This window comes from Protopterus annectens, chromosome 11.part0 (genome assembly GCF_019279795.1).
Source record: "Protopterus annectens isolate FY-2018-M chromosome 11.part0, PAN1.0, whole genome shotgun sequence".
NCBI classification, from domain to species: domain Eukaryota; kingdom Metazoa; phylum Chordata; order Ceratodontiformes; family Protopteridae; genus Protopterus; species Protopterus annectens.
The window spans coordinates 1189788344-1189812530 of record NC_056745.1 but is presented as its reverse complement, the minus strand read 5'-3'; the positions used below and the strand labels follow the sequence as shown (position 1 = coordinate 1189812530).

The 24187-nt window shown below is 41.3% G+C and overlaps 1 protein-coding gene across 2 annotated transcripts in view; it reads right to left on the bottom strand.

Moving 5' to 3' along the window:
* HBP1 (HMG-box transcription factor 1) overlaps positions 1-24187 on the bottom strand; it is a 1884794-nt gene that overhangs the window by 303586 nt on the left and 1557021 nt on the right. For both annotated transcript variants that reach the window (XM_044088537.1, XM_044088538.1), the window contains exon 8: positions 18122-18442. In XM_044088537.1, coding sequence (XP_043944472.1) covers positions 18122-18442 — 321 coding nt within the window. The remainder of the gene's footprint in view (positions 1-18121; positions 18443-24187) is intronic.

Genomic DNA, 24187 nt, shown 5'->3' with positions numbered 1-24187 from the left:
CCCCAAAAATAAAGGGGTCAAAATTGTTTTAAAAGTGGTGAAAAAACTACCTACAGACCCTTGCCAAATACCTTTTCCCAAAATTCAAAGGGAAAATTCCCCCCCAAAGGGGAATATCTTACCCAAAAATTGATTGAGCCCCCCAAACAACTTAAACCCCAGGTTAAATGGCCTCTAAAGGGGGAAAAAACACACCCAAAGGGGCCCCATGGTGGTCCCGGCTGTGGGCCCATGGCCTTTTAAGAGGAAAATTTAAAACCCCAAGGTTGGGGGAAGCGTTTAACCCAGGGGTTACCTCCGGTCATTTCCGGGAAAAGGGGGCCCGCAAAAAAGGGTTGGTTTCCCCCTACAAAGGGGTGGGGTAACCACCCAAAACCTATTAGGGTTGAAAGCCCTTTTTGGGGAAAGCCTAGAGGGCCTAAAGGAACCCCATAAATAAAAACCCCCGGCCCCGCGACTTTTGGGTCCAAATTTGGTTTTTCCCAAAGGGAGTTTTTTTTTTTTTTTTTTTTTTTTTTTTTTTTTTTTTTTTTTTTTTTTTTTTTTTTTTTTTTTTTTTTTTTTTTTTTTTTTTTTTTTTTTTTTTTTTTTTTTTTTTTTTTTTTTTTTTTTTTTTTTTTTTTTTTTTTTTTTTTTTTTTTTTTTTTTTTTTTTTTTTTTTTTTTTTTTTTTTTTTTTTTTTTTTTTTTTTTTTTTTTTTTTTTTTTTTTTTTTTTTTTTTTTTTTTTTTTTTTTTTTTTTTTTTTTTTTTTTTTTTTTTTTTTTTTTTTTTTTTTTTTTTTTTTTTTTTTTTTTTTTTTTTTTTTTTTTTTTTTTTTTTTTTTTTTTTTGTTTTTTTTTTTTTTTTTTTTTTTTTTTTTTTTTTTTTTTTTTTTTTTTTTTTTTTTTTTTTTTTTTTTTTTTTTTTTTTTTTTTTTTTTTGTTTTTTTTTTTTTTTTTTTTTTTTTTTTTTTTTTTTTTTTTTTTTTTTTTTTTTTTTTTTTTTTTTTTTTTTTTTTTTTTTTTTTTTTTTTTTTTTTTTTTTTTTTTTTTTTTTTTTTTTTTTTTTTTTTTTTTTTTTTTTTTTTTTTTTTTTTTTTTTTTTTTTTTTTTTTCCCCCCCCCCCCCCCCCCCCCCCCCCCCCCCCCCCCCCCCCCCCCCCCCCCCCCCCCCCCCCCCCCCCCCCCCCCCCCCCCCCCCCCCCCCCCCCCCCCCCCCCCCCCCCCCCCCCCCCCCCCCCCCCCCCCCCCCCCCCCCCCCCCCCCCCCCCCCCCCCCCCCCCCCCCCCCCCCCCCCCCCCCCCCCCCCCCCCCCCCCCCCCCCCCCCCCCCCCCCCCCCCCCCCCCCCCCCCCCCCCCCCCCCCCCCCCCCCCCCCCCCCCCCCCCCCCCCCCCCCCTTTTTTCCTTTTTTTTGGGCTTTTTTGCCCAAAATTTTTAAAAAAGGGCAAAAAGGGGGTAATTTTTGGAGGTCCTTTTTATACCAAAGGAGAATTGGGGAATTTTCTTTTTTTGGGGCCTTTTCCTTGGTTTTGGGACCTTTTTTTTTTTTTTAAGGCTTTTTTCCCCATTTAAAACAGAGAATAATAATACAATGCACATTGTATCACAAAGTTAAAATCGATAAACCAAAAAAGAATATCATATTTACAATTTTAAAAGTAGGACTTTCTTAGGAAACCAAAACACTTCACAGTAAGGCAGATGTGCACAGAGGTGCGAGTATTACAATGAGAAGGAAGAATGTATGCTCTTAATTATATCGAGTTGGAAAACAAGTTTAGCTGAACAAATAATATTTTTTTTCGCTAAAATCATAGTACCGTAAGATTTATAGAGGACCATGAGTGCTTATAAATGTCAGTGATGAGGATGAGAGGTTTATATCCAAGTTCTTCAGCTGTTTGCCATCTAGCATGTACTGAATTACTGAATGTATATGTTTTTGTTATGTAGCAAGTTTTACTGAATTTGAATGTTTCTTATGTAACAACTATATCAGTGGAGCTCTTCCCCAAGCCTCCACTGAAAAGTAGGCAGCTGTGCCCAGTCAGCCAATGCTAGTTAATAAAATAAATAACTTTCCAGGTCTTCAGGAGCAACATCTAAATCTAAACTCTGTTCCTGATTCTCTGCTTTGTCCCTCGTTACTTTTGTCTTTGTCCGCAGTTCCTGAACTAAGAGGGTAGGAGACATTTTTATCATCATCACATGCAGGTACACAGCAAAATGATTATAACTAATGGTTAGTACTGGGAGGGCTGTCTGGTGATGAAAGTAACATACACTCTTGACATATGCTCAGTTTAAGTAGTCTGTTTTTTTAAGAATAGTGCTCATTGTGTGAAATAAGCTGCAATGCATGGGTTGCTGTAGTTGTGTGAAACAAACAAACTGCATTGTTTTGTCCATAATTATTACTAATTTACTTTTGCCATAACCACACATCTGAGGAGTACTCAGTCAAGAATGGAGGTATAACTTCTGCGTATGGGAGCTGTCCATTGAGGATAATGGTAGACCCTACTGTCATGAAGAAGTTAAGCAGTCATTACTCTGGCTTTGCAGGATTAGTGGGCGTTTGTGTAAAGCAAGTTGGAATGCTTTATCATGGCCATTTTTTAATCACAGTTGGATATCTGAGGTGGTTATTAGTATTGCAAAGGTGTGTTTTCATTTTTTTTTTTGTGTTTATTAGTATTGCACATTTTCAAGGACTGTGTTGTGGGACATCTGACATGTACATACTGAAGTGGCTGCAGCTGATTAGTACAGACTTCACTGCGGGTATGTCCGACAGAAGGGGTTGGAGTTTTTAATTAAGGCACCAGACTCCAAATCTCTTCCAACTGGCTGTGTAAGATTTCCTGGTGATAGGTTTCCTGGCTTCTCGTAGGACTTAACCTATTCAGAGAAGGTGTGTCTTGTTGGGTTTAGCATTCTGTCATTCAGAGAATCAGACTGAGATTGGGATGAAGGAGCTGCCCTTTCTGTTGAGTGATAAATCCTGGCTGTGGAGGGATTCTCCAGTAACTTCCTTTTGATACATGAAATAAGACTGGGAACCAGTGCTATCTTGGCAAGAAAGGTGCCAGGAGCAAAAATTTTGGAGATTCCTCCTGGGCCTTGGGAGCAGAGGCAGACAGGGGTATTCATAAAGGAACTTCCTCATCCATTAGTAGAAGGCTAGAGGTGGTGGGTTCCTTAAGCAGAAAAGAGGGAGTAGGTGATGCTTTGGAGAAGCAAAGAGGTCTATCAGTAGATTCCCCAACTATGAGCTATGGATTTGAAAACCTATGCATTTAGAGACCATCTGTGAGGGTCCTCCATGTCCCTGCTTAGACAGTCTGCAATATGTTTTGCTGAGAGGGGCTACACATTGCAGTCAGTGTAAGATTCAACTGAGAAGCTTTGTGCCGGACCTCCTGTGCCATTCTGTACAGGGAGTGGGACCGTGGGACCTAGTGTTTCCCTGCTTGTGTACGACATCATTGTAGTGTTGTCCGTGTACACCAGCAGAGTGCCTGGTTACCAAAAATGTGAGAAGGTCTATAGGGCTTGTAGGAGTGCCCTCATTTCTTTTATACTGATGTACTCTTTCAGGACACGGGAAAGCCACTCCCCTTGCACTCTGTGGTCTCGTGTCCAAGCCCCTCATCCCCTGCCTAAGGCATCTGTAAAAAGGACTTGATTGTGTGGGGTTGGAGTGAGTGGAAGACCTGGGTTGAGAGTAACCTGGTTGCTCCATCAAAGAGCTCTTTCCTGAAACAAGGAAGAGGAGAAATCCAGGTCTCAAGAGGATGAAAGTGCCAGAACAACAATGATTTCAGATACCACTGTATTCTTCTCATGTGCATTCTGGCAAGGGGGCAGCACAAGGACTGTGGCAGCCATGAGTCCCACAGCCCTGAGGGCTTGTCTGGCCAAGCAATGATCCTCCCTGAAAAGCATTAAGAACTCAGTGGCTAGGAAGGTGATCTTCTCCTGAAGAATGCAGGCATCGTTCATGGCAGAAATATCTAGGCTCATCCCAGAAGGGTCAACTGTTGGGTGGGAATGAGCTGGGATTTTTTGTAATTGATGGTGAACCTCAGTAGGGTGAAGATGGTCTATATATTGAATGTTCGAACATTCAAAATTCCGAATCTCATATGGTCGACATCATATGATCAGATTTTTGAATGTGTGAATGTTGTAATGGAGATCTCCGTACGGCATGGAATAGGAAGATTTCCCTTTTCTGCACTGTAGTGCGATCTCGGAGTTGGTATATTTAAAGAGCAGGGGGTGTGGGGGTGCAGGGGGGCTTGCCCCCCTTTTTAGAGCATTCAGGTAGGTGTTTTGTGTAGTTTTTTTTTTTTTTTTTTAAATTTATTAGATATTCGAACTTTTACAAGTTTGATCATATGCTGTCGACCATATGGTAGTCGAACTTTCAAACATTCGAGTATCTAATATAGACCCATATGAAGAGTCACAAAAGGTAATGAAGATGCTTGAGGAGAGTGTCCCTGGACAAAGCCTGGAGTAGTAGGTCGACCAGGTAAGGGAAGATTTGTATGCCCTGAATGCGACAGAAAGCCTGCATGAGGGCCAGACACTTTGTGAAAACCCACAGAGTTATAGAAAGACCAAACGGCAAAAGAGTAAACTGAAAATGTGATGATCCACTAAAGAACCTGAGAAATATTCTGCAGGGAGGACATATGGGAATATGCAGATAAGCATCCTTTAGGACTAAGGATACCAGGAAGGCTTGAGGAAGCAGGAAGGGTAGAAGAGTTTGTAAAGACAGCATTTTGAAAGAGGAAACAAAATGGTGTTTAGCCAGGAGAGGTCCAGAATATGTCTCCACTTATCCCCATTTCTTGGAACAAGAAAGATTCTCAAGCAAAATCCCTTCCCTAGAAAGACTGAGGGGACCTTTTCTATGGTTCCCTGGGCCAATACGTCTTAACATAATAGGGTCTAGCAGGTGTATCTGGTTGGAAGGAGGTGGGGGTATTCCCCCCGGGAGATGGGCTCCTTTCCCAAGACATAGCATAGCCCTCCTTGACAATTTATCTGAGGTTACTGCTTCCCAGAATGGAAAGGAAAGACGCAGAGTCTTTTTGAGATGGGGCTGGTGGAGTTGGGATTGGAGGGGGAATGGGTAGAATACAGTCAGTGTGGCCTAATACCAAACTGAGGACTCCCAGGAGGAGTATCCCTTGAAGTCTTCTGTGGGAATCTTCTTAGGAATTTTCCTTTGCATATGGGGTGTTCTAGGGTCTCTCTTGGCAAAGGAGGTAGATTTGGCTGGATAATTTCTGTGGTGCCTGGGCACTGCAGAAAGTAGAACATTGTCTTGCCTGTTCCTGCAAAGCCTTGAAAAGACTGGCAGCTTGTGAGCAAAACAGAAGGTTGTTATCCAAGGGAGAATCTAGAATTTTTGACTTTTTGACTTTAAATCTTCTGGATCAGGCTGGCCTCACAACTAGGTATACAATCTCATCACTGGGCCAGTAACAGTCACCACAGAAGAGGCATCCACAGCATCACAAATGCATTTTATGCTGTGCCTGGCTATTTGTAAAGCCTGGGCCAATAGAGACTGCATAAGCTGTTTTGATTCAGGTATCTTGGGCTCTGGGTAGCAACGACAGCAAGTATTTTGTCATCTGAGTTTGGTAGTTAATGGCTCTGAAAGCCAGACTGGAAGAAGTATGTACTTTCATACCCCACCTGTCCACTGCTCAACTATCCTTGACGTTTGGGAGAATATTAGTGCCAGGAAGCAGCTTGGAAGATATGGCTAAGGTCAGAGATACTGCAGCTGGGTCTGCCAGATGATTTTGTAGAGGTACTTTAGCTCATCAGGATGACCTGTCTGGCCTTTTTGAGGCAGGGGTTTGAGAATCAGGTGCAGAAGAGTTAGCTTGAAATGTGTCCAGGTAAACATCTAGCACAAGGGGAACTGGCATAGGTGCACGAGTGTCCACTTTTAAGTTGTAGTTATCTCTTTTGCACCTCAGACACCTGTTTAGACTGCCATTCAAAATGCTTCATCATGCTTTGCAAGGTCTCTCCAAAGGAAGCTTCTTCCAAGGGGGAATCTAGAGAGAGAGAGTCTCCTTCATCTGAATATATCTGTTCAGGAGAGTGTAACTAGGAAGATTAATAGAGAGAGTGGTTAGAATCTCCCTCTGGTTCCTTGCCAGAGGAAGAAGAATCAACAGCCTGTTTCTGTGGTGTGGCCTGAAAAGGCTAGGTCACAAAGGAAGGAGGCTTCAGAGACATAATTGTCTTGAATAATGAGAAAAATCAATCCAATCTTTCTCCTAGGATGTAGAAGAGAATGTCAAGTGCTTCTGTTTTTGCCTTTTCTTCTTACAAGTGATGTCCACCTATGGCAGCTTAGGGGAGTTCTGAACCCTGGCGCACGTCTATCAGAGTACTGGGAATCTCTTCATACATAAGAATCTGAGGAACTCTTCGAGCGACCTCCAAGATAATGAGGCATGTTTTGTCAGAGAATTCAGTTATTTAGGAAGGTCTCAGGAGTCATACTGGCCTCCTGTGGGGTTGTGTTAGAAGGATCGAGAGAAGACCATTAGCATACCGTGGGTTTGACCACCTCAGCAGATATGTCCAATTCTTATACAATGGAAGGTGAATTCTCTCTAGGTCTTTTAAAGTTTTTTCTTGGGCAAGAGGTCAACATCCAGGCCTTCTGACATGATGGAGTGGGCCAAACATTTAAGGCATTGGGGCTCAAGGAATGTATTCCCGGAGGGTTTTATATACAAATGACTTCACAAATGGAACAGGTTTTGTGGTCGTGGTTGAGGCCTAGACAGAATAGGCACTTGGTGTGCAAAGATGTATAGAATTTGTCTCCTGCAACCACACTTACCCCTCCAAGATGATATCTAATAACAGCAAAACGGTCAAAGGTTTAGATAGAAGGATCCACAATGGAGCACTTACCTGATCCGACAGACAAAATTACAGTACTGAGTGACCAAACAATCACAGTCTGTCAGGTGCAAAGACCTGTATTTGGGCTACCGGCAAGGTAGTCTGAAGATGTCTCACATACATCCAATTTTAGAACCCTACTCCAATGAGCTGAGGTCATCATCCAGATGTACATTCTAGGAAGGTAAAGCTTTGGTACCCCAGCCAGACAAGCTACAACACATCTTTTATGAATACTCCAACAGTGACTCGGTCAGGACATTCACAACAGTTTGTACGGTCTTAAATCAGAAAAATGAACCCAAAAGAACGTGCATTTATAAGGTGTCCAAGCAATAAAAGTGTGGTAGATGTGGGGACTTATGGCTTGAAAACCTCCTTTGTCCCAATATGCATTTAATCTTCCACTGCCGCCATCAGACATTAACAATAACAAATTAAATGCAAGAGTTACCACTTTGAAATGCAAAGCCTACAACAGTCTTAGCTAGCAGAATCAAAAAAAATTCTACCTTTCATTATATCTTCTGAACAACTAGGCTTTATGAATAACAGACAGGTATGGGACAATACACTCACCACTGATTCAATCATCAGTTTAAAAGCAAGTGACAAATGCCCTAGCTATGCACTATCAGTAGATGCATCTAAAGCTTTTGACAGAGTTAACCTTGATTTTCTATTCAAGATACTCAAAAAAAAATTAGCATTCCTGATGAATATATAAACATAATGAGGGCCTTATACAACAGTGCTACAACAACACTATGTATAAATAAAAAGCAATCAAAACCTATTCAGATTATTAACGGTACAAGGCAAGGATGCCCACTATCACCATACCTGTTCAATATATACATTGAAAGTCTCCTCCTTAAAATATAACAAAGAACTTACCACCACTTTATGAATACTTCTAAAATCCCAATAAAGTATATAGCTTTCGCTGATTACCTTAATATTTACTTTGAATTCCCAAATACTGATTTAAACAAGATCTTAAACTCCATTGAAACTTTTTCAAAAATATCTATGCCATTAACCCAAACAAATCAGTCATATTCCCTTTGAATACTTTAGGACAAAAGGAATTTAGAAGTTATGTACCTACCATAACGTTCCATGTTAGTTGTCTTCTCTCGCCTTCTTTCTTGCTGGATGGGTTCGGAGCCGATCCTCGGCTCCGACTCGGCACTTGCTTTAGCTCGAGAACTCCTTTTACCAGCTCGAGGCAACCCTATATCCCATGATGCAAGGCGGAACTACCTCAGATCTCGTTTGGCAGCTAACTTACCCTGCTAAAGGTTATCCTAACCAAATTAGGAACAAAGTTTCCTAAAAGAAGTCCTCATAACAAAGATCCAGAGGAAACAAACTATTAGGAACTCTTCAAGATCTGTCCAGGCCAGGGGAAGGAGGGAGGAAGAAAGAAGGCGAGAAGACAACTAACATGGAACGTTATGGTAGGTACATAACTTCTAAATGTTAAGTTGTCAATCTCGCCTTCATTCTTGCTGGATGGGACCGTCCCTAGCACCTGAATCCCGGGTGGCTCAACGGAACAGACTCTTGAGAACTGTGGAACCAAAACTGGCCCTATCTCTGGAGGCCAAATCCAACTTGTAATGAGAAACAAAGGTATGAGGCGTGGCCCAAGTAGCTGCTGCACAAATGGTATCAATGGGAAGTCTATCCTGAAAAGCTGCAGAAGTGGATAGACTCCTGGTGGAGTGTGCTTTTGGCTTAGAAGATAGTTGTTTGCCTCTGAGAGAGTACACATAGGAAATGGTGGAAGTCAACCATCTGGATAAGGTCACTTTAGAAACTGGAAGACCTAACCTGTTTTCTGCATAAGAGACAAACAATTGGTCCGATTTTCTAATTTGTTTAGTCCTATGCAAGTAGTAACTGAGCTGACGATGGACATCCAAAAAAATGCAATTTCTGTTCAGCTCTGTCGGAATAGTTAGGGAAAAAGACTGGTAGATCTATAGATTGGTTAATATTGGTTTGAGATACAACCTTGGGGAGAAAGGAAGGGTTAGTTCTTAACGATACCCTGTCCTTATGAAAAACCAAATAAGGTGAACGAATACAGAGAGCTTGAATCTCGGAAACCCTTCTTGCAGAAGTGACAGCCAGTAAAAATATAGTCTTCCACGTCAATAACTTCAAAGAACATGAAGCAGACGGTTCGAAGGGAGGTAGTATCAAGGATGCCAACATTAAGTTTAGATCCCATTGCGGAGGAGGATGCTTTATAGGTGGCTTTAGGAGAAAAACTCCTCTCAAAAAGGCCTTGCATAATCTATGAGACATGATGTTATTGTCATGCAAGCCAACATGATACTTGGAAATAGCAGCCAGTTGTACTTTGACTGTAGATGACGAGGATCCCGAATGAAAAACCTCTGCTAGGAAATCTAAAACAGAATGTACGGGAGCAGTAAAAGGATTAATATTTCTGGAGTTTGCCCAAATCGAAAATTGTCGCCACTTGCTAGCATAAATAGTCCTAGTGGACGACTTCAAAGAAGACACTATAATGTCTCTGACTGAGTCAGAAATCATTGGTAGCCTGGCTAGGGAAGGAAGTGGAGCAACCAAGCAGTGAGGTTGAGAGAATGAATGGCCCGGTGCTGCTGACCCGACTGGTGGATCAAAAGATCCGGAACTGGGTCCAGATGCCAGGGCTGCACCAGAAGGTGACGATGCAGAGACGGAAACCAAATTTGTCGAGGCCAAAAAGGAGCAATGAGGATCAATTTGGCTCTCAGAACGGTGGCTTTCTGAATGACTTGTGGAATCAATGGAAAGGGAGGAAAAGCATAAAGAAGTCCCAGAGGCCAATCCTGGGTTAGAGAGTCTCTCAGGGGTTGGCCTGGAAGGGGAAATAGAGTGAAATAGTCTGGGCACTTGTTGTTTTGAGGGGTAGCGAAAGATCGCAACAAGGAGTGCCCCACTTCAGAAAAATCTGATCCACTACAGATTGATTGAGAGACCACTCGTGAGGCATCAGAATAGATCTGCTTAGCCTGTCCGCCAATAGGTTGGACCTGCTGGGGATGTGCGTTGCTATCAGAAACCGCTGAGAAGAGATCGCCCATTGCCAAAGTCTGAGAGCTTCTCGACATAAGGGATAGGACCTGGTTCCGCCCTGTTTGTTGATGTACCAGACCACGGACATGTTGTCCGTCTGTACTGCAATAGTCCCCGTGGGAAGAAAGTCGTCGAGGGCTTGCAACGTTAAAAGCACTGCTCTCATCTCCAGGACATTTATGTGCAGATGGTATTCTATGGGTTGCCACGTCCCGTGGACCATCCTGCCCTGATAATGCCCCCCCCCACCCGATCAGAGAGGCATCCGTGGTGACTGTGGCAACTGGAGGAGGGGGAACAAAGGGTCGGCCCTGATGAAGAAGAGGGGAGATATCCACCAGCCCAGATGAGCCCTGCACGACTGTGTCACTAAGATCTCGTGTCTCATCGGAAGATTGTGATACGACCACTGCGTGAAAAGCATCCACTGCAGGAGACGCATGTGAAAGCGAGCCAGTGGTAGAAGAACAATGGCCGCAGCCATTAGACCTAGAACTTTCAGGACAAACCTGGCTTTGATCTTTTTGCTTTGTAACAGAAGCCGAACAAATTTTTGGATGTCCAGAATTCTTTGATCTGTTAGTCTGGCTAACATTTTGAGGGTATTTAACTCTGCGCCTATAAAGGTGATAGATTGGCAAGGCAGCAGAGAAGATTTTAAATTTACTGAAATTCCCAGATTCTTGCAAAGCTGAACGGTGTAGTCTCTGGACTGAAGAAGCTGACACTTGGTGGTGGCGGAGAGGAGCCAGTCGTCCAAATAAGGAAACACCTGGAATCCTAGACGTCTCAGGTGAGCTGTGACCACTGCCATGCATTTGGTAAACACTCTGGGGGCTGAAGTGAGGCCAAAGGGCAGGGCTCTGAATTGGTAATGACTGGTCCCTAGCCGAAAGCGGAGAAACCTCCTGGAGCGCCTGTGAATCTTTATGTGATAGTACGCATCCTGAAGGTCTATCGAGCACATCCAGTTGTCCTTGCCCAGAAAGGGCAGAATGGACTGAAGCGTGACCATCCGGAATCTTGCCTTTTTGACAAATCTGTTCAGATTGCTGAGGTCTAACATTGGTCTCCACTCTCCCGTCCTTTTGGGGACCAAAAAGAATCTTGAGTAGACGCTGGATCCTACTTGGTCTGCCGGCACTGTCTGGACGGCTCTTTTTTCTAGGAGTTTTGAAACCTCCTGTTTTGCCAAATCCCTTTGACCGGGTGAGATGTCTGGAAGGGATTGTAGAGGTACGGGAAACCTTACGAAGGGGATCTTGTAACCCTCGGATATAATCGACTGTACCCACTTCTCTTGGGATAGGGATTGCCAGGCTACTGGGTACAGTGAAATCCTTCCCCCGACTGCCTCCAAGGGTGGACAGTCGGGCAACACCTCAGGGATGCTGAAAGGGCTTCTCAGGAAGAGACTCCCTGTTGCCCTGGTTCTGAGGACCCCCTGCCTCTAGGGCGGCGTCTATTATTGTTACCCCTCTGCCTCTGGGGTAAACTGATCACGTGTGTCCGTGTAGCTCCTTGGGCTTTATGGAACCACATCTTCGCCCCTTTCTGACCCTTGGGATATGGTCTAGAAGGAGTGGAAAATTGGACTCCAACGGCAGAAAGAGTCTTACCGTCCTGCTCACACCTGGTCAAGGTATCCTTCACTTGAGGTCCGAACAAAGCCGAACCATCAAAGAGGGCATTAGTGAAGGACGCCTTAAAGGGGTCCGCAAATTACACAGCCGCATCCAGGCTTGGCGTCTAAGAGCAACTCCTGTGCCTGCGGCCCTGCTCGCTCCATCGGCCGCATAAGATATGAGCCGCATGGAGGAGTTAGATATGGAATTCAGGATAGCAAGCTGTGAGGCAATCTTTTCCTGAGCCCCAGCAGCAGAAGGATCCTGGACTACTTCACCCAGTTCCTTGAGAATATCTCGTTGAAGCCTGGTGAAGTGACAAAGGTAATTCAGCGAACGCATAGCAAAGGTCGCTGAAGAAAACATCCGCTTTCCATACCTGTCCATGGTCCTAGAGTCCTTGTTAGGAGGATGGACAGGTACTGAAGGATCTGCCAGTTCCTTCTTAGTGGCCGCCGCCACCACCATAGCATCCACAGAGACACCTTTGGAAAAGAACTGTTTATCCGACGGGGCCGTAATGAACTTGGATGGTCTTCTGGGGACAGGTTCCACAGAATCTGGAGTCGCCCACGCCTTCCGAGCTACTACCTGCATGAGTGGGTCGAAAGGCGGAGACACCCAGGAGGTGGAGGGTCGGGATCCAAAAGCCTCCAGGTATACCGACTCATCCTCGGAGGGGTCAATGGAGGGCCAATTCCCCCTCTGTTTGAGGAGCTCAAGGATGTCTGAAAAGGAGACATCCTCAGAGGGGGACCGTGGGGAACCCTCCGACTCATCTAAGTCGGTATCAGATGTAGTAGACTCAGGGGAGTCTGTGTGTTTCCTCTTACACGTCCTCTTCTGAGGGGGTTCCCCTGCAGGGTCAGGAGAAACCTCGGAAGAGGAGGAAATTCCCAGTGGGGAAACCTGGGGCGATGGATCCCTGGGCCTGAGAGCAAGAGGCTGGCAAGAGGCATCTGCAGGCACTGATGAGGGAGGAGCTAGAGGGATGGACCGTTGACCAGGCTCAGAGGCCAGGACACTCCTCATCACCTCAAAGGCTCCTCTCCCCGGGAGACCAGAACATACCCGCTCCGAAGAGACAGGAATGGTCGGCTCCAAGGAGAGAGAAGGCTCCGAGGCCGATGGCGCCGAGCTTACCAAAGCCGAAGCCCCGAGAGGGAGAGCGGGGTCGGACAAGGGTCCGATGCCACTAGCCCCCTCGGAGCCGACAGTGGAAACCCGACGACCGGATCCCTCCAAGGAAGGTCTCAAGGAGGAGATCGGAGCCGAGGACGACGGAGCCGAAGGATGTATCGGCTCCGGCATCGAAACAGTCGCTGTCCCAAGAAGCTCCGGCTCCGAACTCTGGTGTGGAGTTGGAGGAGGAAGTTCAAGAATTGGGGCTATAGCCGAAGTCTGTTGAGACGGGCTATGGAGCATTTGGGCCAGTGCCTGAGACTTCAACAGCCTGCTTACCACCCTCTCCAAGTCGTGGTCAGACAGCCTGGAAGATCTCGAAGATCGGCTCCGATGGCTCCGCTCCGACAAAAGAGGAGATCCCGGAGCCGAGTGGATACTCATAATAGAGGGGGACCGAGATCTCTTACGGGACGAAGCCATCGGAGCTGAAGTCCCTAGAACTCCAGATGGAGCCGAGGATTTCTCGGCTCCGATGCTGGATAAAGTGTCGGCTCCAGCCGGAGCCGACAAGGCCACAGTAGTCAGGGTATCGGAGCCAGCCGGCACCGAACCCACTACTCGAGTAGAAGAAGTATCGACTCCAGCCGGAGCCGGAGCCACCGGAGGAGGCTTGGACACTGTAGCCTGAGCCTTCGGTGGCTTAAGAGGTTTTCCTAACCCTGATTTAGGAGGAGAACCTTCAGGTTTAAGTAAACCTCGGAGGATGAGTTTGTTCCTCCTTTCCTGCAGGACTCTCTGGCTAAAAGCATGACACAACACACAGGAGTCCTGCAGGTGCAAAGGCCCCAGGCAATAAACACAAGAAGTATGACCGTCTGTCAGAGACATTTTCTGACAGCACTGGTCACACTTCCTGAAGCCTGAGACCTTGCCTTCTTTTGACATCCTAGGAGGATAGAACACAAACAGTCCCAACAAACACACAAATTAATCCCTTACACAAACACACAGGAAGGGATAACAAAAGAGAACTAGGCCTGACTAAACTACTTTAGATTAAAACTTATAAAAGTTTATAAAAAGGTTGAAAATAGGAATAGGGTGGGCTGTAACTAATTACAGACTACACTAACACTAACAGGGAAAAATAAACCCCTAACTACACTTTTTCTTATTTGACTAAGAAAAAACTTACCTCAGCTGGCAAAGGAGACCTCTTTCGCTAAGCGGCAAACGAGATCTGAGGTAGTTCCGCCTTGCATCATGGGATATAGGGTTGCCTCGAGCTGGTAAAAGGAGTTCTCGAGCTAAAGCAAGTGCCGAGTCGGAGCCGAGGATCGGCTCCGAACCCATCCAGCAAGAATGAAGGCGAGATTGACAACTTAACATTCTATTTTCCTGAAAGTGAAATAAAGGGCAACTACAATCTCAAATATCTTGGCATCATGTTCACTCACCCACAATCTGACTTGACTAAAATAATCTGTTTAAAACTTGGGCTAGCACCACAGAAGACACTAAAAGATGGTTAAATCTTAACCTATCTCCACTATTTAAGACGGCTACAGTTAAAATTAATATTCTCCCAAGATTACTGTTTCACTTTAATGCTATTAATCAAAATATACCAAATAACTTCTTTTCCAAACTTGAAACACTACTACGGAAATTTATTTGGCATCCTAAAAATACAAGAATAAAATACTCTAGATTAACATTACCCAAACAGAAAGGTGGCCTAGGATTACCCGATTTTCAAACATACTATGACATTATAAACGCTAGTCGAATTATACAAACAGCAAATTACAAATCATCTAACAAAGCATGCGTTCCAATCTGGATTAAAATATATTATAAGCAACTAATTTCATCAAATTTAAACCCTAAAGCAATACCCTTTCTAAACTCCAAGACACTAAGGTATTTTAAAATCCACCTCATAATCATAAGAAATACATTACTATTTCAAAAGCTGTTATCCTCTCTTAATCTTAAGGATACTCTGTTATTAGGAAAGCCAATACACTTAAACTCTAATATTAAATTAAATAACACTAAGCTAAACCTGAATCAAAACCCATTAATTAAAAATACCACTGCATGGGACTTCTACCAAGGCAAAACCCTTTCAATCGAAAATATAAAGCAAAGATTAGAAGTGAATAAAAGTTATAAAACTATTATCAAGCAAATACTATACCTGATCAACACAATTACTATAAATGTCGAAATAAGCAACCAAGATATGCAGCTATACCAACAAATTAATAACTTATTGCTTTCGAGATCCAAAATGATATCAAACACATATAGATTAATAACAAGAATTAAATAAAAGATTCACACCTATACTCAAAATATTGGGAAGGAAAAAACAAGAATACTGTTGACCAAAAATCTACTACAACTGAACTCACCTTGAAATTAACCCCTCTCAAAAAATTAATTTATACCCAAACTATGATTAACAATAATGCCTACCATACACCACTTTCTATGATGTTTGCAGATGACACTGTGATATGTAGTGAGAGTAGGGAACAGGTTGAGGAGACCCTGGAGAGGTGGAGATATGCTCTAGAGAGGAGAGGAATGAAGGTCAGCAGGACTAAGACAGAATATATGTGTGTGAATGAGAGGGAGGCTAGAGGAATGGCGTAATATATAGAACATGATAACTGAATAAGTTAGTTGTAAAAACAAAATTCATTACATTTGTTAAACATTAAGTAAATACATATCTACTAATAAATATGTATAAGTTAATCTATTAATTTCCACTTAGACTAAGAAAATTAATGAAATTGCATAGATACCTCTTGATTCAAACCCCTCGGATATAGAGTTCTAAAATTAAAAAATGAAGGTGTTCTAACTGATATCACAGGATTTGGGAATAATGTCCAAACCAGGTTAAAATTTTTGGAAACCACCTTCATTTTTAATTTTAGAACTCTACATATTACACTGGATTTACATTTCACTAGGTGTTGTATGTGTTTAAGGTTTAATTGTTTAATTAATGGGATGGGCTTATGATGTATTTGAATTAGAATACTATAAAAACTGTGATTTTTTTGGATGTATAATATCCCATGAAGGCGATCAGCCGAGGTACCAGGAGGAGTAAATCTGAGGGTGTTATATCTATCACTGTGTGTTGTGTTTTTTATTCAGTAGTTGCAAGTTCGTTGCAGAAGTTTTCATTTTGTTTGGGTGGAGAAGATGTCAGGAGTGATTTGTGACAGACGAGCACCAGTAAGAGTGAAAGAGGAGGTCTACAAGAGGGTAGTGAGACCAGCTATGTTATATGGGTTGGAGACAGTGGCAGTGACAAAAAGGCAGGAGTCAGAGTTGGATGTGGCAGAGTTAAAGATTTAAGACTTGCACTGGGTGTGACGAGGGTAGATAGGATTAGGGAGGGTCAGCCCAGGTTGGACAATTTGGAGACAAAGCCAGAGAGGCGAGATTGCGTAGATTTGGACATGTGCTGAGGAGGGATGCTGGGTACATTGGGAAAAAGATGCTAGCGATGAAGCTGCCAGGTAAGAGGAAAAGAGGAAGGCCTAAGATAAGGTTTACGGATGTGGTGAGAGAGGACATGCATGTGGCTGGTGTGACAGAGCAAGATGCAGAGGACAGGAAGAAATGGAAACAGATGATCCGCTGTGGCGACCCCTAATGAGAACAGCCGAAAGAAAAAGATGAAAAAGAAGATACACCACTCTAAGTAAAAACAATCCTTCTCTCTCTGCTTTTTGCCCCACATGTCCAAATAGCGCAGCTGATGCCCTTCATATTTTCTGGAGCTGTAAGAATGTTTACAAATTATGGTGCGCGTTAAGAACCAAGTTAGAAAAAAAAGGGATATACTAACTCTACCCCGTTATGGGAAATTGCAATTTTACACATATTCCCCTCTGACTTTTCACATGAAAACAAACATATCATAGTAATATTGTATGCAATGATAAAATCATACATAGCTCAAAACTGGCTAGCTAGAACTAAAATTACATGGGATGAATTTAAAGGAATGGCTATGTTGTATCTTTCGGCTTTTCCCGGTTAGGGGTCGCCACTTCGGAACTCCGGTCGGCTAATGATTGGCAGTAGATTTTTACGTACCGAGTTGCCAGCCCTGACGTACAACCTTCAACGAAGGTACGCCCATTCACGCATGTCTCCACACAGAAGACGCTTTAGCTGAGAATCAAACAGGACAATGTCTTACTGTGAGGCGACAACGCTACCGCAGCACCAGAATGGCTATAAAATACATATTAGCCAGCAAATTAATCACAAGAAACCAAAAAAACTATCCTATTACCAGAAATATTGGAAAACACTTATGGAAATCTTAAGGTAAAACCGGTCTATAGACAAGGGACTACAACATTACTACTACTCTAACCAAATAAGGAAAAATAAAACAAAATAAAATAAATATTAGCATAACCTTTACTCATTTTAAATTGGGAAAGATCTAGGAAGTGCAAACATACTGAACATCAGAGGTGGCATCAACTGTATATAGTATGCATAGTTATTACAAGATACAACTAAAGTTAGGTAGGCTGTAATATTTTGACGAAACAGTTTCAATGACAGATTCTATTAAGATTAAAATATCTCTGAGTAGATTTTGTCTTACAATTTAACATGAACAGTTAAAATGTTAACTAATTCTGCATATTGTTAGCTGAACACTGATGGTATATGTCCTGTCAATGTTATGTTTATTGCAAATTGATATTCCATTATCTTGTCCTTGTATATTTCTGTTTTATTACTTTTTTTGTGTTAAAAAAAAGAGGAAAATGCAATAAAAATTATATTTGAAAAAAAAAAGAAGTTTGAAATGGAAAGCCTAACATGAATGACAATAATGTGAAATATGTGTGACCATCGAAGGCATGCATTGGGAACAGACAGTACTGTGTGGAGGAATCCAGACCGACAAAAGTGGACTGACACAGATAAGCAATATCTATACGTTACTGATTACTGCAAAATCTGCTCACGACTGTTTACCAGAATAGTCAGCAACAGTGAAGTCTAAGAACTAAAAACTGCAAGGGACAGAGATGAAACTCTAGCAATTACCATCAGTGAAAGTAAACTTTCTAATATTTTATGAAAGTAGATACAAACCTGCAATATTGAAACCAGTCAATCTACATGCAGCATTAAATTGTACATCTCTTACATTCAAGAGATGCAGCTATTAAATACCAGAATTCCCTGTGAACCATGAAGTTTCTATTAAATACACAAAGCCTTTTATGCCTTGGTTTTGTGTGGCACTTTAAACAGAAACTGAGCAAACCTACCTGTTATCTTTCCCAGGGTACATCTGAGTATACTCGACTCTATACTTTTTGGCAAACAGCATAAAGGCATTCATTGGTCTTTTGCACTTGTTTGATGATGTATTCACAGTACTAGCAGTCCCTGAATTGCTTTTAACAGATTTACTACATAAAGAATTGTAAGGAAGGTGTGATGATCCTGAAGGCATAAATTCTTTTCTATCTTCTGATGGGTCACAGTCTGGACTGTTACTATTCGATCCAGATAAAGAAGCACGTCGTTGACGGGCCATAGAGCTAAGTACATACACTGCTGAAAAGTCCATTGGTGTGAAATCATAACTGCAAGAAAAGAAGCAACCATCCTATTAGAAGTAATTAAATGAGACATAATTAAAAGAAAATACAGTTATGTCACGTGACTGCTAAAATTAAATTTGAAGTACACAATTACAAAGTATTCCTCAGCTCCACTTCATTTGAACATTTGAACTTCAGACACAGAGGTTATGTTATATATTCCAAAGTAAATGCAGCTCATTCTCAAACTTTTATATTGATAAAGATTTTCCATGTAAAGGTAACTTTTCATGTAACACAAGTGGAGTGATTTATGTTGCTAGACACTTCAGCTGTGAACGATTCAATGTAGATAAACCTACTAGGAAGCTCTCACTGCATATGAACACAAACTAGTGATTAAAAATAAAAACCAGTCAAATGCATTGGTTAAACATGCTATCAAATATAAGAAATAAAAAAGTATTTTTTTGTAGTTATTACTTAACACCTAATATTAGAAGGAAGGATTACAATAAAGCACTGGAAGTATTTGCAGATAAGATAACCGGTTTGAAAGAAATAAAATATCAAATGTATTTTAAAGGTACCTCTATTTTTAAGTATATACATAAATTAATTTTGTCTGTAATGTTATTGGTGGATATTTATCAGCTGAGCTGTAGTTCACAGGTGATTACTAAGCTAATGGTACAAGAGCCTTTACAAGCCTAGAAAATAATACCCAGAATATGACAATATTATATCTTAACTTCCATGGGTGTTGAAGCCCTGAGTCATTTTACAGACTGTCTCTGTCCACAAGGGACATGGGCAACACCTCAAAAGTGAATTTACAGTTCCCCATCCATTTATCCAAATTCTTTTTGAAGAGAGTGAGGGATGAACTTTGTTTTACGAAAATATTCCATAGATGAGGTAGCCTTTGGGATACGAATCTGTCTCTCCAGCAAGTTCAAGTCACAAATAAGGTTCAGGTCCATGGAACATGCAACGTTTTCATCAGGGCTGGCTCAGAAAATGCCCTGTAGGGCAGGCATAAGTCCCCTCTCAATAAACAATATGAGATGGAGTAAAAGGGTAGGGTCTTTAGGTGGTCTGCATAAGACATGTTTTACGCTTTGTATTTTTTTAGTGAGAAACTCCTGGGTCCGCTTCAACTGGTGTGCCTGGTTAGGTACATGCATAAGGGAGCACTGTACTTAATTATGGGTCTGATCAGGGCCGAGAATAAGGGCACTATGACGTCTTTAATCTTGATGCCATGCTTTTACTTATAAGTTAAGCCACACAAAGGATTTGTTCACTACTGTAGTTACCTGGTGGTCAAAGGGTAGGTTATTACCCGTGTTTCTAAGTCCACCACTGGGTCTACTTTTAAGGGTGTGCTATCAAAATTACAATTTGTAAGATATCTGATTTACTGAATGGTATGATTGCACATTTTTTAGCATTTAGTCTCAGACCATGGTTTTGTCACCAGTTGTTTTGTCATTTTTAGGCCTGTTTATAGGATGTCAACATCATTTAGGGATTCAATGATTGCTCCCAGCTTACAGTCGTCAGTGAATTTGGTGATCCAGAGATCCCCACCATTAGCCTTCACTTCAGAGCAATATATACCAAAAAGGAGGGGTCCCAACAAAGGGTTATTTGATCGAAACATGTGTAGCACTGTAGTCAGTTCTGAAGATCCTGTTAACACTAAAGAATGAAAGGGTTAACTTTCATTCAGTGTCTGTCACAATTACAGCATTTTGTTTTGTTGGATTTTCTTCTGTACCTTTCTTGTTACTACATACAGTATAACTTATTGGTGTTCTGTTTTTCCAGGGTATAACTTTTTTAATATAAAGACTTGCATAATATTTTTATGTACATAAAGTTGTACATAATTCTCTTTCTATGCCTCTCCTAGATCTGCTCAAAATCCCCTAAGTGATCCTGTTACATTGTGAGATACTATCACTATCATGCACTTCCATTTGGGCATACATTCCATGGCTATAAGTTTCCAAATCTGGAAGCCCCAAACCACCTTATTCTTTTGCTAGTACTTGTTTTTTCCATTGCGCTATTTCCTTTTATTTTGTTATCCCCCCCCCCCCAAAATTCCGTAATTTCCTTTTCATACTCTTGCACAGCTGATCTCTCGGTTGACACATATAAGCCTGACATACATAAAAGAAAAAAAAGTAGTTCCAACAAATCTTGATCCCTTGTACCATATAGCCAGTATCCATGAGAACAATGCCCATAGTCGTACTTTAATATTTTGAGTAGTTTCCTTTTACATTTCTTTAGTGTCTTTCTCAACATCTCATTTCAGCCAAATTCCCAGGCATCTTGTCTTGACATGAACCCACAAAAAGGGGAAGCACAGTTAAGAATCATACGTTGGGGCATAATTCACTACTATAGCCTTTGTTTTTGCTTCATTTACTTTATACCCTGCTATATTATTAACATATTACAGTTTATCACATATAACTTTTATATCATGTTCTCAGTTGGTAAAATAGGTCTGCAAAAGGAGCTATTTTCTCAATAGCATTTCTCCATGGCTCCCTACTGAAATATCAATGGGGAAAAAAAAAGACTGAAAATGCTAGAGAATAGTGAATATTGAACAACTCTCTTATCTGCTCCTAAAAACTTTTTTGCAGGAGGCAAGCACTCCTGCATCCCCTGATGTGTGGGGCAAGCTCCTCGCCCCCCAAAATTAAATATACCAACTCTGAGACTACCATATCTTAGAGAAAAGTTAAAATTCTGAGAAATGCCAACTTCAAATTTGATACATGCATGTCCATTTTTCCAACCATTCAGTCTAAGCATTACAAGACCTGCTACAAGGGGTTCAGACATTTCAAATAGTTACTTTTAGCCATTTATACCTAACCATGTTAGGCCGTCATATGTCCCTAGCTAGTGGCTCTAAATGTAAAGCAAAAGGTAATGGTGAAAATACACCCCTGTCTAGCAGCTCCTCTTGTAACACTAAATGCTTTAGACAGATCACCACCACAATTAACCCTGGCTTGAGCTCCTCTGTAGATATTATATGTAAATGCTGTCCATGCTCATGGAAATCCAAATGCTTCAAACAATTTTTTTTTCTTAAATCCCTAAATCACTGTCAACTGCTTTTATAGCATCCAATCCTATTAACATTAATATATTGTCCAATGCATCTTTTTGAGTAATAATTATTTTGTTAATACTGTCAAACATTTGCAAACCTTCCATAAACCACCCTGATCCAGGTCTAGTAATCTTCGCAATATCTTTGTAATTTCTGATGACAAAATCATCACAGCCACTTTGATTCAGAGTCAAAATGGGTCCACATGACCCCAGATCAAAAAGAACCTTCCCCTTCTTTGGTACTACTATTGCTTTTTTTCTAAGTCAAGGGCACATCTTCACCCACACATAAATATTGTTAAAAAGTACTAGCCAGGCTTTTATCATCTCTTGCTCGTTTTTCCACACTTCTATTGGAATTACAATACTACCAGTGGGGTTCCCATGTGTTCTGGCTTCTGTTTACTTCTTTAATTTCAGTTTGCTTGTTTATGTTAATAAAACTCTTTCTACTTTTGTTAACCGGGGAAGATGCAATTATCTCAAACATGTTACCATTTCCTGTGCTGCTCTCAACCTCTACCATCTTGTCTGTATAGTGTACTGTCATGAATTACAATTACAGTAATAATTTTTCCTGGATCCACTTCTGCTACACCATTCCCAGTTCTTAATTTTAATCATCACCATTTGTCTCATCACTTGCTGACTCAAAAACAGAGCCAACAAATCGGTTGCTCTATAGCTACTGACAAAAACGTTGCTGTTTTACAATCACTGCTCTATGTTCAATCATATTCTGACATTTAACATTGACATTCTAATTCTTGAAAAGTGATCTTCAACCTGTTATGTGCCATTTATTCTTTCTTGCTTCTGTAAATGCATTACTTACATAGATTCCTACTGTCTGTTATTCTGTATCTTGTTTTCATTGTGTCTGCATTCTGGTCTTCAGTTTACTATTAACTTAGCCCATTTCAAAATCTACTAACATTTCAGTTAAGGTTTGCGCTACCTAATCATTACACACATTCCTTTTCAGAAGAAATACTGGAAAATGCCAGTGTTTATCACAACTGACTTGTACTTCCTTACAAAACTTAATTTGCACAGGCGCATGTTCTGATACTATTACCGGATGCATTTTCATGGTTCGGCCCAAGTTATATTATTGTTTCAATATGCAACATCTATCTACAATTGCTCAATAACCATATTTTACTGAAAACATTAAATATTTCCCTTTATTCCATCTTACCTTCATTACATCAATATGCCCAAATACATGACTATATTTCTCTAAGTCTCTGCCTTCATCTGGTATTCTATGGTATCTTAGCCCTCCAGAGACATCTTCCTTATCTCCTATTGTGTTCTAATCTCCTCCTCCTCCTACTACTACATATCCTTGGTGAAAAACTACACCTTCTCCCATAACATTCTTTAACATCTTGTCTTACTGCTTTTGGTGGAATAAATAGTGCAGCCAGTGTAATTCTTACACCCTGCCAACAACTTTTCACCATTATAAATCTTTCCAGTCTATCCTTTTGTTCCTCAATCTTTATTCCTGTATACTTTTAATATTAATATTAAGATGCCCATACTTTACTCCTCTATTCCAGCAAAGGAAATAAAAGTTATGTACTTACCGAAACTTTAGATTTCTCAAGACTCTGACTGGACAATGGAACAGGAAGACTAGTGCCTTTGGTGCCCTTTAGTGATGGCAAGGAACTTCTCACAAGATTGAACTTACTCCCCATAAGCCCCCCCCTTACATGAATTCTTCAGATTGAGTATGCCCCCATTATACAACCACTTACTGTAAGATAACACTATAAGAAACTTTATACCCTCCAAAATCACTTGCAGGTCTCACAGGAAAGGACAACTAGGAAGGAGGTAGTGGGTAGGCTGCATATTTCTCAAGTCCTGCCAGACACCTGAACAGCAGGGCAGACTTCCCAGCTAATATGAGTGGCCTATCCCAGTACACCTTTCAAAACAGTTGTTCCAAGAGAAGCCTTTGCTCTTAAGATAGAATCAAGGTTGTAGTGCATAGCAAAGATATGTAGAGAAGACCAACAGGCCAGTGCTGTAATATCCTTTCGTGGGGTATTTCTTAAAAAAACTTTGTATGTAGCTTGAGGCAGTGGACCTTTGGTGGAATGGTTAGTTCCTTGCACTGTTTGCCATAACAGAATGAGATGCATTCTGTAGTCCACTTTGTTAATGTAACCTTGAAAATCTTCTGACCATGCTTAGCTGCTGAAAAGCTAACAAAAAGCTGTCTGTCTTTCCTAAAGTCCTTAGTATGGTCAAAATAAAAGTGCAGTTGTCTATGTACATCCAAGCAATGCAGAAGTTACTCCCGTTTATTAGAGTGCTAGGGATAAATACTGGCAAATGAATAAACTGTGTCAAATTAGCCTGCATATAAACTTTCAGTAGATAATGTGAGGACATGACATGTAACTCTGAAATCTGCCTTGCTGAAGTAACTGTAACAAGAAACACGGTCTTCCATGACAAGAATTAAATATATGCAAAACTGGCTGGTTCAAAAGGAGATCTCATCAGGGATTTCAATACAAAATTTAGGCTTTAAGCAAGCGATGGTCTAGTTAAGTTCATGGGGACACTGGAAAGGAAGATACCCTTAAGAAATATTTTGCAAGATCAGTGTGCAGCCAA